At 38.5% G+C, this 15,954-nt stretch overlaps 1 protein-coding gene across 1 annotated transcript; it reads right to left on the reverse strand.

Annotated features, from left to right (window-relative positions):
• Positions 1-3,991: 3,991 nt before the first annotated feature.
• On the reverse strand, positions 3,992-15,861 carry LOC131783005 (uncharacterized). The gene is made up of 17 exons (XM_066167240.1): positions 15,723-15,861; positions 13,688-13,827; positions 13,098-13,349; positions 12,364-12,528; positions 12,045-12,158; positions 11,456-11,587; positions 11,078-11,174; positions 10,586-10,804; positions 9,984-10,360; positions 9,555-9,722; positions 9,287-9,397; positions 9,000-9,119; positions 7,829-7,919; positions 7,057-7,431; positions 6,715-6,846; positions 6,093-6,326; positions 3,992-4,534 (listed from the first exon to the last, which is right to left on the reverse strand). The coding sequence occupies exons 1-17, from the start codon at positions 15,823-15,825 to the stop codon at positions 4,194-4,196; spliced, it is 3,171 nt and encodes a 1,056-aa protein (XP_066023337.1). The 5' UTR covers positions 15,826-15,861; the 3' UTR covers positions 3,992-4,193.
• Positions 15,862-15,954: the final 93 nt, after the last annotated feature.

Here is a 15,954-nt window from a genome sequence, read left to right on the forward strand (position 1 = left end):
TGTATCGTTAAAGTGTGATTTATAATTCATTACTGAAATCAGTGTTGCTTTTGGCCAAAATAGTCCCCTACTTAAGCAAAGTATCATGTGTATGAAAAGAAAACAATATCATATCACCGACGCAAATTGTCCATCTCTAAGTGTTTGATTCTGACCCAGAGGGCAATAACATCACGTAGCAGCATGATACACATTTCCAAATGATTCACAGGGTAATGAAATTTGTAGATTACTCAGCCCTTTGTCTTTTTGTTATTTAGTTGGAAAAACCTCTGTAAAGTATTTCAGACTCTGAAGCGAGATCCCCTCTGTAAAAGTTGTTGCAAAACTGTGATTTGATTTGTTTGCTTCCGTGAGAAGACGAGCAAAGTTTTGTCATATTTTTGAGGATTATTCTACGGCCACCTGCAAAGGGATACTAATATTTCAAGGCTCTTTTTTTAAGTCCAAATTCATTGCTCAAAATAACAGAGAAAAATATACTTAAAAATGGATTAATAAGGCAGGTTAAGACTTGTTGGTAAGACTAAGGGTTCCATCACAATATTATAACAGACTAATTATACCAAGTACAAAAAACAGTTATCTGTCATAGAGATCCCTTATACCAAATATATATGCATGCGCAAAACGTCGTTTGATAACAGTGCAAGTCTTGAACCATTTAAAGAATGCGTTTGTCACGGGATGCTGAATCTCGAAAAAGGGGCGTGTCTGAATTTTTACCGCGGATCTCTCTGAAGGTTAAAGCATAACTGCACGTAACAGTTGAATTATTGTCTCTGTTTTTCGTGGAATTTGCTTCCCCTTCGTGTACAAGTATCAAATGTATTGATGAGAAATGGGGTAAAGAGGATAAAAGAGGGATTAATTCAATAACTGTGGCTTTCACGTTCTTTTTTTTTTACTTTTCAATAAGCCGTTTCAAAAGAGCTCCCAGCTGAAAATCTGTTGCTGGCCAAAATTCAAATAAACACGTTAACTGGAAATTATGAGAGGTTAATGTTCGATCAAACTTACACGACGGGTTGCTTTTGATTATGGTTTGGCAATGGTCAGTTTAAAATTGCAATTTTTAATGTGCGTGTTTAGGCCATGCAGATAATTAATAGCGGAGCGGATTATCATGCATTCCAAATTCCAATTCGAAAAACATTAACGGCTTACGTTTTCCAAAATCCATAAGCCATGAATGCTTTTTAAATCTTGGTCACCATTGTTTTTCTTCTGGCTCGATTTTGGTTAATAACTGGCTTCTCATTGTGTTTGATGTTGACCCAGAGGGCAACTAACAAAGATAGCTTACACATAACTGCATGATTCTTAGGATGGTAAGATTTGTTTAGGATTTGTTAATGTTTTTTCACAGGTAAGAAACAGTCTAGCCTGCCACAGTACTAAAGGACCAGGAAAAATCAGTAAGGTACGTTTCCAGTTAAAGTTTTTTTTTAGCCATTAAATCAACTTGCAAATTTACCCTCTGACCCCTACAGTGATTAACATCTTATTTCTCAAAAGTCAAAACTTTTATTGCGGGCAAGATATTTTCTCTCCTTTTCTTGACCGTAACACTAGAGGAAAAGTCCACACGAGAACTCTCTGATTTGATCCCAGAGTCTGCTCTCTTTACAACAAGGCAGCAATGGTCCAGCCTACCCAAGATTACACTAATTCTCCCTCCACCCAACCTAAAATTGGGATGGCTTATGTTTTTGAGAGACATCGTTTGAGAGTTTTCCTCTTGAAGGAGCGTAGCCTCTAATTTTCATGAAATCCTCAAGTTGTCGTTTGTTCTCCGTGAAAATGTATGTTTGAGAAAATCGCAGGCAGTTAAAATAATAATGAGATATTATACAAAATGCATTCCCTGTCAGATAAATTATTTCTTTCAAGATTAAAGTGTTGTTCAAAGACGCAGATTTTCGCCCAGCCACGTGTTAGTCTACTGTCTTTGATAACGTGCACCAGAAATTTAAATATAATTCTAATAGCTTAAAAAGGTAAGTTAATCAAAAGTATCAGAATGTGGATAGTAGACTACCTTTGAAATTGGCTGACAAATTGAAGGAACCTCAAATCCTCACTCTAGATCATCATGTAATGCAACAAATATATCACTGTTATTTGCTAGTCACACAAGCAAAGCAGCCTGATCAACTCCCCGTCGGTGGAATGAGAGATAACTTTTTTACAGTTTAAGTAGTTAAGGCTACACCTTAAGGCCTTTTTGGCTGAAATACTGCACGTTCTGACTTAGCAATTTGCCACATTCACTTGTTATTTTTGGTTGTAAATCACCTGCTGGTTTCTAATGGGCCCCTATCTAATCAAGGACCCTTCCCATATAATTCGGAATCAGTAAGGTAATTACGGAATCAAACTGTCTGGAGTTCATTCTTCATAATTACTTCTCTAATTTATCAAGACACCAATTAAAACAGATTATTTTCCTTTAAATATTTTTGTAGAATACTTCAACTTCAACAGGTTGAAAATAGAAAGTTCCTGCCGAGAAAGACTGGGTGAAGCTGCCAGGGCTGAGAGTAATGAATGATAGGATGTAGCTCCATCCAGCACTTGAGTAGGTGTTTTTGCTGGTTGAAGCATAGCTGTAAAGATCATGTCCAGTACCAAATGAGGGACCACTGTGGTAACAACTGGATTTATGGACTTGTTATAATGCCTATTCATGTACTCCTATTTGGGTTAGTTCCATTGGTCTTCAGCCTGGCTTGTTAACCAATGAGAACAAAAAGGCCTTTGTACTGCACTTGTATACACAATACTGTACTCGTTTGTGGACTAACATTAACTGACCAATCTTCCCATGGGGCTTTTCAGTGCCAATACAAACAAACACTGTGAATAAATAAAATGTTTAAAAATCCCAACTGGCTGGAGTCAGACCAGTTGGCTATTCACAAAGTAGAGCTAGGGAGCTGAACTCAGGGGAACCGAGGACAAATCCAGTGAGCAGCACGATGAAATTTGGACCTTTTTTGCTTGTAAATATTTGTTCGAATAAAGCTTTTATCTCGAAATGTCTCTTTGTAATTTTTGCCTTGCTTCGAATGTTTTGAAATCTGGTCGCCAAAGTTGGGCCTAACTATCCTTTTTTTTAGTTTGGGAAGTCGTTGAACTGTCCTTATCTCATTAGAGCTTGTATTGATCAAAAGGGCATTTATTTGAGATTTATAGCGTGCTGTCTTTCTCAAAGTATTAAATTGGGAGAAAACAACCGCGCCTCAAGTAACTCTTACGCATCTCTCGTGCTCTCCAAACTTCTCGCGCACTTCATATCTCCAAACACGCGCGCTGGCTCAGGAACCAGTTATATATTAAACTTTATTTCATTTGTAACAACTACGGGTAGATGAATAACTTTTTAAAAGTTACGTTTTGCGGAATCTTCAAATGCCGATATTTGACCCAGAAGGGGGAGGGGGAGAGGAGCGTGGGCTCATATTCCCGAACAGCGGCTGGTAATTGATCCTATGGTTTGGGTTCCTCGCAACTTCGAGGACACTTACCTTTGAATTCCCTTCTATATTCCAACATATTTATTTTAATACTGGCTTCTCGAACTTTCGAAACGCTCAATCCAATTTCATTTTTCCTCAGGAGAATTTAAAATACCGAAAAGCATCAAGACATGTTGAAAATGTGGTGCAAATGAATTCTACTCACTGGAATTAAATTGATAATAATACTCTGCGATACCATTAAAACTGAACATAATGTCTTTGGTGATTAGTTTTGAACTAATGTCACATAAATAAAAGTCTGATTGCAAAACTGCATAAGAGACAAACACACAAACGACATTGGTAGCCTGATGGCAAACATGCAGCGTGAGTTAATGACATCCTACTGGCATGCGCCTTTAAGTGCGCAATGTGACTGTCGAATTGTTTCAGGGAGTCTGGGAAGGAAAAGAGATAACCACCTCAATTTCTACCAATGCGTGTCAACATTTTCATAAGGGCTTTTTTGAACTCTTTTATTGCTTCTAGAACTTTTCATTCTGTTTGTTCTAAATTCTACATTACTTAACAAGCCTTTAAAGTGACGCAGAGTCTACAAGGGAAACATGCCATTTACAAGTCATTCTTATTTCTTAATTAACTCTTTTGAGTTTTTAAATCATGACAATTTTTTATTGATATTATTACGCTTGATTCGACATGTTTGTTTCAAGTAGTTTCATAAAATACTTCAACTTCATCAGGTTGAAAATAGTAACTTCCTGCCAGGAATGATTTGGTGAAGGAGCTGCCATGACTGTAACCAGATGGTGGACTGTAGGTGTATCCAAGGTATGTGTGGGAGTTTGTGTTGGATGAGGCGTAGCTGGCAATGTAAATATCGTGTCCGTTACCAAATGTGGGTCCACGGTCGTAACAACTGTATATGGAATAAGAATTATAAGAGCCGTACACCCCTGTTTGAGACAGTTTCACCGGTGCCCAGCCTGGCTTGTTAACCAATGAGAACAGAAAGGCTGATGAACTGTAGTGGTACGCACAACTGTAAGCTAATTCGAAAAGAAAAATGAAAAAAAAAGATATCGGTTAAGTATTAGACAGCGCCATACAACCTCGGCTTTTTTCCTGTAAACACATATATTATTTCCTTTTTTTGTTACTGGTATCAGAACCGTTCTATGTTATCTGCAATATTACGTCTATGTTTTAATCTAGCTACATTCCAGCTTCAGCATCTAGCGATTTTTTATTACATAACTAAGTTTTCCTTGTGCAGGCATTTTCATCTATTCAGTTCCAACTGTAATGCTCCGAATATTTTTAAATCCTTCTACGAGTGAAAACTGGATACGAAAGCTCCAGAAAGCTCTAAAAATTGTTGGCTCCGAATTTTTGTTGTCCACCGATGCGACTTTTTTACCTTTAAGGTAATACCAGAACTTTCAAGTTTCATGAATTAAAAGACGTGCTAATTCGCAGCTAGGTATATCATTTGCTCTTCGATGTTTAAACTGACTGCTTTGTTGTCTAATTGTGGTCTAACAGAGCATAATATACATAGTTTAAACGCGGGGTTTGAACTTATAGTCCTAGCGTTCTTTAAAATTAGCTAATTTCACCGCATAAAAGAAGTGATATATCAATTCGAAACAAAAAAATGTTAGGCATTGTAATTTAAATGCATGCATAAATAATCGAAACTATAAGAATATGATTTAATTTAAATGAGGGGAGTAATTCTATATTGAATTCAGATTTCAGACAGATTTTAATCTGTCTGATGATCGCGTTAGCTCGAAACTCAGAGTCACGGAAAAGTTATGTCTTATTGATTTGTCCCACCTTCAGTTTATATATATATCGATATCTATCTATCTATCTATCTATCTATCTATATATCTATCTATCTATATATATATATATATATATATATATAAATATTATGAGAGGAAAAAAGGGGACGTAACTACATTTCCCGACAAGCCTGTTTCGTGAATCGCTTCACTCTTCAGGGGTTTAAATATATATATATATATATTATGAGAGCTTAAACCCCTGAAGAGTGAAGTGATTCACGAAACAGGCTTGTCGGGAAATGTAGTTGCGTCCCTTTTTCCCTCTCATAATATTTATTCTGCTCTGCTTCAACGTATTGAGCACTGTTCCACGCGAAAATCGACTTGCAGACTTCCTATGTATATATATATATATATAACTAACTGCAGACAGTACTGTTTCGGCCTTCTGGGCCTCATCAGTGCAGTGCTGATGCTAGGATGGAGGTAAGGCATTATAGCCACCCCAAGTGATCTCACACATGCGGGATTACCTAAGCCATGCCAGAGTGCTCAAACTAGAGAAACCAGTGAGCATGCATAATGCTAGCAGCAATGACTCATCCTAGTAGAGTGCTCAATTTGGACATGAAAGCAAAGCTTTGTATGCCAAAGAGCTATATAACTATATATATATATATATATATATATATATATATGTATATATATATATATATGTATATATATATATTGCGCATTTGAGCAGTTTCTGCCTGACGAAAATTCTTACATAAACGACATAAAGCTTGGGGTGGGGACGGAGGCGACTTACTCCATGAATAACTTGTATATCCCCCAAAGATATATTTTCCGACCCGGATGATTGTAACCGAGGGACCTTTGCCATCACAACATGAGTGGAAGTTGTAAGAGGACCAGCCATTCACAGTGGCTCGATAGCAACGATTCCAGTATGAAGAAGAACGGGTCACAGGCTCCAACAATTTACTAAGCCAGGTCAGGAAATGCTGACTGTTTCCCACGATACTTGAGTATTCCAAGCCTCCTACGAGCAGATACAGAGCGAAAGTTTTAAAATCATGCTTCGATGTTCTCGCTTGTCTAAAACTGACCTTTACTTTCTAAGATGAATAAAGGGCAACAGTACATAAGTCAACAATGAAAAACGACGACTAATACAAGAGTAAGTACTTCATTTGCTCTTCAAGTGATCCTGGAGGTATGCAGAAGGGCACTTGGCATGAATTACCCGTGGGATACTCGCCTGGATGTGGGAGGTCCCTGTAGCGTAGCTTAGATATTGAGTGTTCACCTTACGCAAAGATGCGTTTTATTTCATATCAAGTCTTCGACGGCGACTCATATCGTTGTTCTCGTTGTTCTTTGCTTATAATAAAATTACTAACTACCATTTTATTAAAAAAAATACTTACTCGCGTATCTATAACAAGCAAATCCATTTCCAACGTATCCTTGGTTGCACGCGCACTTATACGAACCTTGCGTGTTAGAGCAAGACGAACTCTTGTCACAGTAATACGTCTCTTTATCACATTCGTTCAGGTCTGTTATTACAAAGGAATTATAATTTAGTACTTGGTGAGGTATCATAATTTAAATAGGTGAGGTATAATTATATCAAGCTAAATTATTTCTAGAACTAGAACTATGTTTGAGGCTGATAAAAGGTTATAAGCGCCACCGTATCGTAGATCCCGAGCTAAGCCTCAGTTTCCACATTATAAAGTTGTTTAAACTTAATATTGTGCGCTTACCTTTCTTACAAGTAAACTGATGACAATCACTACACTGCACATCGTTCCATTTATAGTTGTATTTCATACCAAGAGCGTGCACACAATCTTCTTCTTTGAAATTATTTGGCTGATTCTTGGCCCAGGCTGTAAAGTTTCCATGTCCATGGTCCACCCAAGTAAAGTCACCCTCTGTTGATCTGTCATTCAAACCCAGCCATGATTTATCTCCATTATGGCGATGTTGTATGTAGACATTTTCTTCATTGGTATTGACATCAATAAGGACTGAATTGTCTCCGTGGCATTTTTGTAATGCATTTGTCCAGTTTGTACAGGTTTCACTCGTAAAGTAACAGTAGCCATTGAAATAACTCCACCCGGGATCACATACATCTGGAAAAGGGACATGAAAGTACTGGTTAGCCCTTAAACTCTCAAGAACTGAAAACTTATTCTCTAAAATGGTGGCAAAAGACTTCTTTACTGGTTCGTCCTGAAAATTTGCTCCTAAATCCGAACCACACCCCAATTTTGATGATTTTTTAGGTTCCCATAGCCTGTTTGTTTGCCAGGGCGTCAAAACTGTTAAGAGAAATTAAGCACTGATAACTCCAAGAAGCGTAAGTGTTTGGCTTCTCAAAATCAAGCAAGGAAAAACTTGGTTTCTCCTCTCTTAAACTCTGTTTCATTTTGCATTAAATTCCTCGATGTCGAATCTTAAAAGAGGTTCACTAAATCTTTGTCCTATTTACAGGTATTTTAAAATTTTTCTTTATCAAGGTTCACTGACCTGTCACAACAGCATAACTGACTGAAAGTGGATCATATCGGGTTTCATACAGTTCTTTTACGCAGGTTCTGAACCCCGTTGTGTTCATATTCTGAATTTTAGAATTGGTACGATGAAAACATAATTAAAAACAAAGCAGAACTGCTTAGTGTAAGAGAACTAATGCAGGAAGAAAAAAATCTTAGCTGGGATTGGGATCATCTCTCAGCTAGATCTATGTTGTTGGGTTCAATAGGTAAGACAATTTTTTGCCACGAAGGCTTTTGATTGGATATTGTCATTCAAAAACCAAACTAATCCACAATTTTTAGCTTACTTTATCAACTATAGTGTAATGTTCTGTTCTATTTTTTACGAGAATCACTTCCTCTACAGCATGCAGCTGTAATGAACATTCCAAAAAGACTTTGATTACGTTATCGCCTTCCTTTTGATTAACCAATTCGCGGGTTTATTTGGAACCAACATAATCAACAGCTCCCGGTTGGCTTGTTAGCTCAGTTGGTAGAGCGCTGCATCGGTATCGCAGAGGTCATGAGTTCAAATCCCGTACAGGCCTGAATTTTTTTCCAGGCCTTATTTTCACTACTGCTCAAGTAGTGTTCATTACTGCGAAGGTCGCTTACATACTCACATACAGTGGACTACTGTACACAGTTTGAATTACTTACTTGGCTAGTATTCCTGATAAAGCAGTTTACAATTGTACACGTGAACTATACCCTTATAATGGTACGCCCCCTAAGTATCGAGTAAGTTGGAGTTAGGAGATCGACGGAGTTAGATCAGAGTTTCTTTCCGCACACGATTGTTCCAGTTACGTAACGTTGCAGTTTCTCTAAGCCCTTTAAAACAGGATCAGACGTAAGTTCCAGCGTATTGTATTTAGTTTCGTCTTCCTATCGATTTAGCTTATTTTGTAATTAGCCTTAACCCCTTTTTTAATCTTGTACATTGCAATTTCCTCTTTTTAGTTTCCACCGCATGTGTATGATGTTCAGACGATAGCATTAAGCGTTGTTAGATCAACTTGTGTTATCGATTCCTACACAGTGGTTTACACTCCCTGAACTCTAGTGCACAACGCCCGTGTCTGCTGCATTGGGTACGCGATAGCATTCAGTCAAGCTTTTCAGTAGGTTTCAACATTGCCCAGTTGTTTAAAGCCTACCTCAATCCAAGCTGTTATTCCATTGTGGACCGCTGCTGAGTTTCCACTTTCTGAGGTGCTGTGATTAGCTGTGATTAAAACTGATGGTGTCGCGTTGTAGCTCCTTGTAAAATGCACAAACTATTAATCGAAAGTAAAGAAGAACTATCAGAATAGTTTTGAGAAATTTGAGGGAGCATCTTAAGAATAATTTTAAGTTTATTTATCCATCAAACTGCTCTAAAATCTCGTTTGTTCAAATCCTTTCTTTTTTTTATCATCATCATCAAAATTATCATAAACATTACCTCACAAAAGGCATTATTGTTTTCCTCTGTTGGCTGGTTTGTGTTCAGAAACTTGACAGAGCCGTATTCAGTGAAGAGAGGTCGGTGCAGCTTAGAAAATGCCAACCAACGCTAAAAAATGGAAAATATCTAAATTATAGCCAGCTTTAAAAAAACTGGATAGTTTTATAAAAGGCTTTTTGATTTAATGTCGTAAAATAGAACGCTTTGTAATAACAACAGCTAGTCGGAACAAAGAGAGTAACAGAAGAGTTATAGAGAATCATACCACATAAATGTCTTCGTGTTTTCCATCAAAGTTTTGCATTTCACGGAGGCAAACTTTAAATGAGGTTTTGGTTGTATCCTCTGTCCATATTAAAGCAGCATCGTACTTTTTTCCAGTCCTCACGTGTTCAGCCGTCACAAGAGTTACTGGATCTTCCTTAAACATGTCCTACCACGAAAGAACAAAATATCATTTTTGTAGGGCAGGGATTCGAAAAGGTAACATTCTCGAGTTTCTATCTGAAATAAACGTTGCCTTCAAAAGTTAATTCACGAAGGTCTGGTACAATGACATTCTGACGTCAATTTGCTAAACAGTATGTTGTGGGGCTCTCAACTAAATTAAAAAACGCTAAGGGCTATGACCAATTAAGCAACATCGTGAATCGGAGAAATGTCACTGTTTTGGACCTTACAGATTCCGTCTTACCTTAGGAAAAGTCACATCTTCGCAGTTAGTCCCTGACCACCATTTTTGAACCTTAATTTTTCCAGCCACCCCGTCTATCGGTGCTCCTTGGTAGGCCATCCAGTCCACAGTCGCAAATGGGTTAAAGTTGTTCCCATTCCTCCCGGCTTGCATGGCGCAGACTGTGAAATTTTGACTGTTAACGTTTTCTGTCCATAAAGTGATTGCGTGATGTACTGTCACGGAGTCATTTAGGTTGATGTGGTTCACAGTAAGTTGAACGTGGACGTCTTTGTTTGGGTAAAATCGGTATGGCGGGAAAATGACTGTCTTACAGCCTGACTCAGACCATTTTGGAACGTGAAGGAGTTCAACACGGCCGCGCAGGAATGGAAAACCTGGTAATGAGCATCAAAAAAGGATTGCGTTATTCCTCGTAAATATTGTCTTTTCGCTGTGGTAGAAGAGAGTAGGAATGAATAAATGAGTGAGTGAGTGAGTGAATGAAATAGGGAAGGAAGGAAAGAAATAAGAACGGAATGTTGTAATGACCGTCTGACCAAATGAACCAAAGAACGAACGAAGAAAGTGATGAATGAAATATAAAGTAACAAGGCACATACCCTCACAGCTTCCTGGATGGTACATCGTATTATTGTCCAGTCCCCTGCAGTAGCTCAACTTATACCGACATTCATTGTCGTACGTTGTTCCGTTTGCGCTACACACCGGATCTTGATAGGACGGACAATTGTCATTACACACACAGCGAGCTTCATGGGCGCTGTAAGTTTTGCAAACTCCAAAAGATGGGCAGTAAACGCCAAGGCATGGATCTATGTCTGATATATATTTAGAAAGTTGTTAGAACTTTATTCGATTGAACATAATGTCCAGCAAACAGCGAAGTTCTACATTTTTCACCTTAAAAATGTCGGAATGGGGAGTACGAAGTGGAATATGAGAAGGAGAAGTCTAGGTTGGGCATTCATGTCTCTTATATGGAAGGAAGGTGGGGCAAAATCTCTTTTAAGTCCGAAACTTATTTCAGCTTGTCTTAGAGTAGGATGAAATATAGATTGAGTGTAAATCATTATTGTCGCCTAAGCACTAACCTCCAATCACGACATAGCTCACGGAAAGTGGATCATGTTTACTCCCAGCTCCGCTTAAGTCTTTAACACAAATCGTCATAGATGTTAGACCGACTTCCTGTGAAGGGCAAAATCTTGTAAATAAGCGTCATGTAACATAATTTGATTTTTGCACACCTTTACAGGCGTGTTGTTATCAAGTCAGAGGTTATGTGATATCTCCCATCATAAGCAGGATACTGAAGAGCCTTCAATCAGCCAAATAAAAATCAAGTGACAGGAAAGATAAAATCATCTACAAACCTATGCGATCCTAATTTTCTAGTAAGGTAAAAAAAATTTGTGCCGCATTTTATTACTGGTTCAGCTCCAAATATCTGAAACAAATAAGAAGCCTACCTCGACCCATGCTGTAACAATATTATTTTCTGGGGAACTGGAACTCTTCCCACTGACTTGAGGGTTGTAGAAGTGATGGACAGAAATAAGAACAATTGGTGATGCATAAAAGGTGGTGTTGAAGTGCGCTTTCTACGGAGGAAAAAGGATCAGTAATGTAGCATTAACTTGAAGGGTATCCCAGAATGAAAGAGATGAGACTTTCGGCAAAAGATAGGACAAAGTAATATTTTTAACTTAAAAAAACTTCCAGCCCTCTTCTTCTATACAGATTTTGCCAAGTCTCAAAGCAAATTTGAATTGCTAATTACACACACACACGCTCACATACAATGAACAGTTTTGCGTATGGACGGTAGCAATCTTGTAACGACCCAATTTTTTTCTGCTTAGTAAGTTACCATATTTTCTTAGCTATGAGGCTCCGCTAACGTGCCTCGCGCGTAAAAGCTTCGCCACTATTTTCGTTCTTCAAAGGGCGAAAAGAGCAGCTTCATGTGAAAATAGACAAGTAATTCGAGTTTCCGATGATAAAGATTAAATTAAAGTAAAATTAAAAAAAAACTGGAACAGAAATCGCGACACTCACCTGGCAGAAACCATAGTTATTTTCAGCTTTAGGGATGCCACTATTTGGGAAATTCACTTCACCTGCTCTCGAGAAGTTGAACTCAGAACCATTACCAGTGAACGCAAACCAGTCCTGCATGTAAAATGTGCGAGTGTGAGACACAATGAGTCGGAAGTTTCAATCATGTGCGTTGCGCATGCTTCGAGCTTCGAGTATTGAGTTAAAAGTTTCACGGTTTGAGTTTTGGATTTGGAGGTTCGAGTTTCGAGTTAGATGTTGCGATTTTGGAGTTGGAAGAGGCGCGATACGAATAAAAATGTAAATTAAGTTAACTTACCACAACTGTGTCTTGATGTTTCCCGTCAAACGGTAAGAATTCACGTATGCAAACCTCGAAACTTTTAGAACTGACATTTTCTAACCAAACATACATGGCATCATCTGGCTTTGTGTCTCTTGTATACTTTGCTGACACAAAGACGTGAGGTGTTCCAACAAATCCCTAGAATGCGTCAATATCATAATGAAAGGCACTTCAGATATTTACCGTGAAAACTGGTTTTATTTTCGATACAATAAACCCCGTTATTCTGAGCGGTATTTTCAATGCGCGGATATTTAGCCCTGTTTTACTTAACAGGGACAATCATTTTACCTATCTGGAACAATTTTTTCGTACTTTGATACATAAACATATCCTGATCTATGAAAACAAATAAATTGAAACGTCGAGTAATGTCAAGTCAGCTTTGTGTTAGCAAGACTGATAACCCTGATTCACCACACTGATTGACCTTGTCCTGGTAAGTTTGGTAGATAATAATCATGAAAACAGCTTTCAAAAGGAACAAAAGGAAACGTTTCGCAACTCGTATTAGATGGAATTGACCTAATTGAAGTCTTAAGTAAAAAAAATCAAATCTGGCACCAAGTGTCATTTTTCACTTAAGTTTTTGCAGGACCACTTCGGCGAAATACCTGCCAAGAGCGTGACTTAGAACGAAAAAAACACGCAGTGTACTTCTTAGCCTTTTTTTTTTTTTTTTTTTTTTTTTTTTTTTTTCATCTAACCTGAGATAAATTTATCTTGTCGCATTTTGTTTCCGTTGTCCATATTCCACTAAAAGTAACGCTACCACGCGTCATTTGTGGATGACCTTGGAAAGCCAACCAGTTGATAATTCCTGTTCCATTTGATCCAATGCCTGACTCACGTGCACACACCTCAAAGCCACGTGTAGTGACAGACTGAACCCACACAGCTGAGGGTGAATGGACGCGCGAAAACTTCTCATCATGGCTAACTGTCACGTAAACTTGGACCTACATTGAAGACATTGTGATAAGTACATTATTACCTACTCTTTTCTCAGTTTTTTAAACGCTGTTAACTAAGTCAACGTGAGAATCATGCCAGTTTTCAATCTCGCGCAAATTAAGAAAAAAACTCACAGATAACAAAAGTTGTACGATCATGACCCTAAGGTTGTGGCACACCTTGTGAATATGCTCTCCTTCAAGCTCCCTTAGCTTTCACTCTACGGTCTCCTCTTTGTCTATGCCACATTCTACAACTACTCTTTCCACCCGCCTATTACCTTGATCGATCCTCAAACTCTCCCCCTCCCCCACTTTCCCCCGCATGCTTGTTTCACACTTACCCTCCCACTAAAAGCAGTAGGGAACACAACGTTCGTACAGCGCGGCAACCGACAGTGAAAAGAAGGCGTACACCCACTGCTACAGCTCCAGTCCTGTAGGGTCTTTGATATATTCAGATTTCCAGCTTGGAAGGGAATTCCTGATTAATGAAATGGATGACTCTATTTAGATACTGACTGTGGTGGGGGAGACGATAGTGACGGGGAAGATTGAGTGTTTGGAGGAAGGGAAGAGTCAGGTATGGACTCTTGATGCTTAGGCTGCTAACCTTATTTCGCGCCATAATGTTCGTTTTCTTTTCCTTTCCTGACTATAACATTAAATGGACTTGTCCTACCATACATTTCACAGGGGGCTTTTCAAATTTTTTCTCGGGGTTTTACCTAATCCCATAAGGCATAAGTGGCCATCCTCACTTAGAATTGCACTAAGTTTGTTGGTCCTAACACAGTTATGTCAAAAGAGTCTTTGACGAATTAGCCTGAAGAACCCGTTCCTCCCCTCGCGCGTGACTCGCACTTCAAGCTCACCTCGCGCTTGCCTCCGTTCGCCCGAAAACGCAAAAAAATCACGCCGGTCCTGCAGGCTATTGATGGATGTGTAGATACAGTAAACTTATCTGAATGTTGCGTTTATTGATAAATCCAGCTTGGTCCAATGCCACACAATGATTGATTTGTATACAAATGAAATACAATGTGTCACACAAGACTTTGTTTATCAGTGTTCAATCGATCCACTTTTTCAGATTACTCAACTGAGAAGGCATTCAACTTTCCTACATAAACAATCTGCAGAGCAGTGACATTCCCAAAGAATTCGAAGCACATTTCTGCTATACAGAAATTGTTTTTCATTTTGCTTTGATGTGATTCGTTTCACCCGGAAGTGATTTCCCGATTATGTATCAAAGACTGGATTCGAGAAACGGACTGCTCAAAGAAGGAAAACGAATATACCTAACCTGAATCAAAATTGGTTCATCGTCTCGTGTCAAGCTGTGGATAACGTTTTAATTTACAGAGTAGAATTGCATTTCACCTTGAACAGTTGCAATTAATTGTCATGCCATTCATTTCGATGGTGATTCGATCCCAAAAGGGACGCGTACCCAATTGTCAAGAAAGACTTGGTACGAGAGCCGAGAACTCGATTTTTTGAAATTTATTCATGGCACCCATCGGCTGATTGTTTTGATGAAAAAACCGCAGCCTTCAATTTATGCGATAAAACGATTCTTACACCTGAAAGCATTTTCCTCTTCTTGGGTCAAACCGATTTAAAACGCTCATAGAGAAGCTATTGAAGAAGGTTACTAGAAATATGTTTCGGACAACGAAAGGAAGGAATTAAGGAATTTCATATTCATCCATCGCGCGCGGGTATTTTGACTTTCCACTTCAGAGACAATTTAATTTTATTGGGCCTCTATGCAGCTTAACAGACGCAATATCAAGGACTGTTTAAGGCGGTACGTATCAGAAACAAGGATCGAATTCTGAATTACATCTATGGGCATTTGAAAAAGGATGTACTTTCTTTGCTTAAATTATCGAATGTATTTCTTAGGAACTCCAAAGACACAAAGAGTATTTTAATGGCATCTGTTTTACGATTTATCTTGATGGAATTTACCTCATGGGGGGGCGTATCCCCTGATTTTTGTAAATCCTCCAAAGCATCGTTTATATTCGTGGAAATAAAAAAATTCTCGAACAACAAATATTTCTAACGAATTGCAAACAATGCAGGTCTTATCAAAGGAAATTAGTGCTTGTTAGACCGCGTTGTTAGTGCGAAAACCCAGGTCGTTGCCGAGGCAAGTTTTCAACCACTTCGATACCTCACCCCAATAATGGGCCCCTTCTTAGGATGAGACTGAAGGTAGAATCGGTGGACAAATTCGCGGGCCTCGATTTTTGCTAAGTTTGACGGTTTTGGCAAATTCAACCTCACTCTTAATCATAATGTCACCATGCAAAAACTAAAAATACACCCAGTTAAACACGATGAAAGTTTTTACCCTAATCTCACCTTGAGCAGAAAACGGAAAGCCTCCAAGAATGGTGAACAATAACAACTCCCATAGGAAAAGTCTAGATATAGTATTCGTGCCCATATTTGATGATTCTTTCATCTTAGTCTAAAGAACTCTAAAGCGAAAGTGCCCTGATGCCTTGTGTGCTTCTGAAGATATGAAAACTATCCGTGCAAGCTTTTAGGCTGGCTGGTTTCATTTTCATATGTAAGCATGCACCACGCCTTT

This window comes from Pocillopora verrucosa, chromosome 5, assembly GCF_036669915.1.
Source record: "Pocillopora verrucosa isolate sample1 chromosome 5, ASM3666991v2, whole genome shotgun sequence".
Classification (NCBI taxonomy): domain Eukaryota; kingdom Metazoa; phylum Cnidaria; class Anthozoa; order Scleractinia; family Pocilloporidae; genus Pocillopora; species Pocillopora verrucosa.

Bases quoted from the DNA above. Each gene is read 5' to 3' on its own strand.
- LOC131783005 (XM_066167240.1), bottom strand. From the start codon at position 15,825: ATGAAAGAATCATCAAATATGGGCACGAATACTATATCTAGACTTTTC. The intron at 13,828-15,722 runs GTGAGATTAGGG...TTCATTAATCAG, and splicing joins CTTTCCGTTTTCTGCTCAAG to GAATTCCCTTCCAAGCTGGA. The intron at 10,361-10,585 runs GTATGTGCCTTG...GCTCATTACCAG, and splicing joins CCATCCAGGAAGCTGTGAGG to GTTTTCCATTCCTGCGCGGC.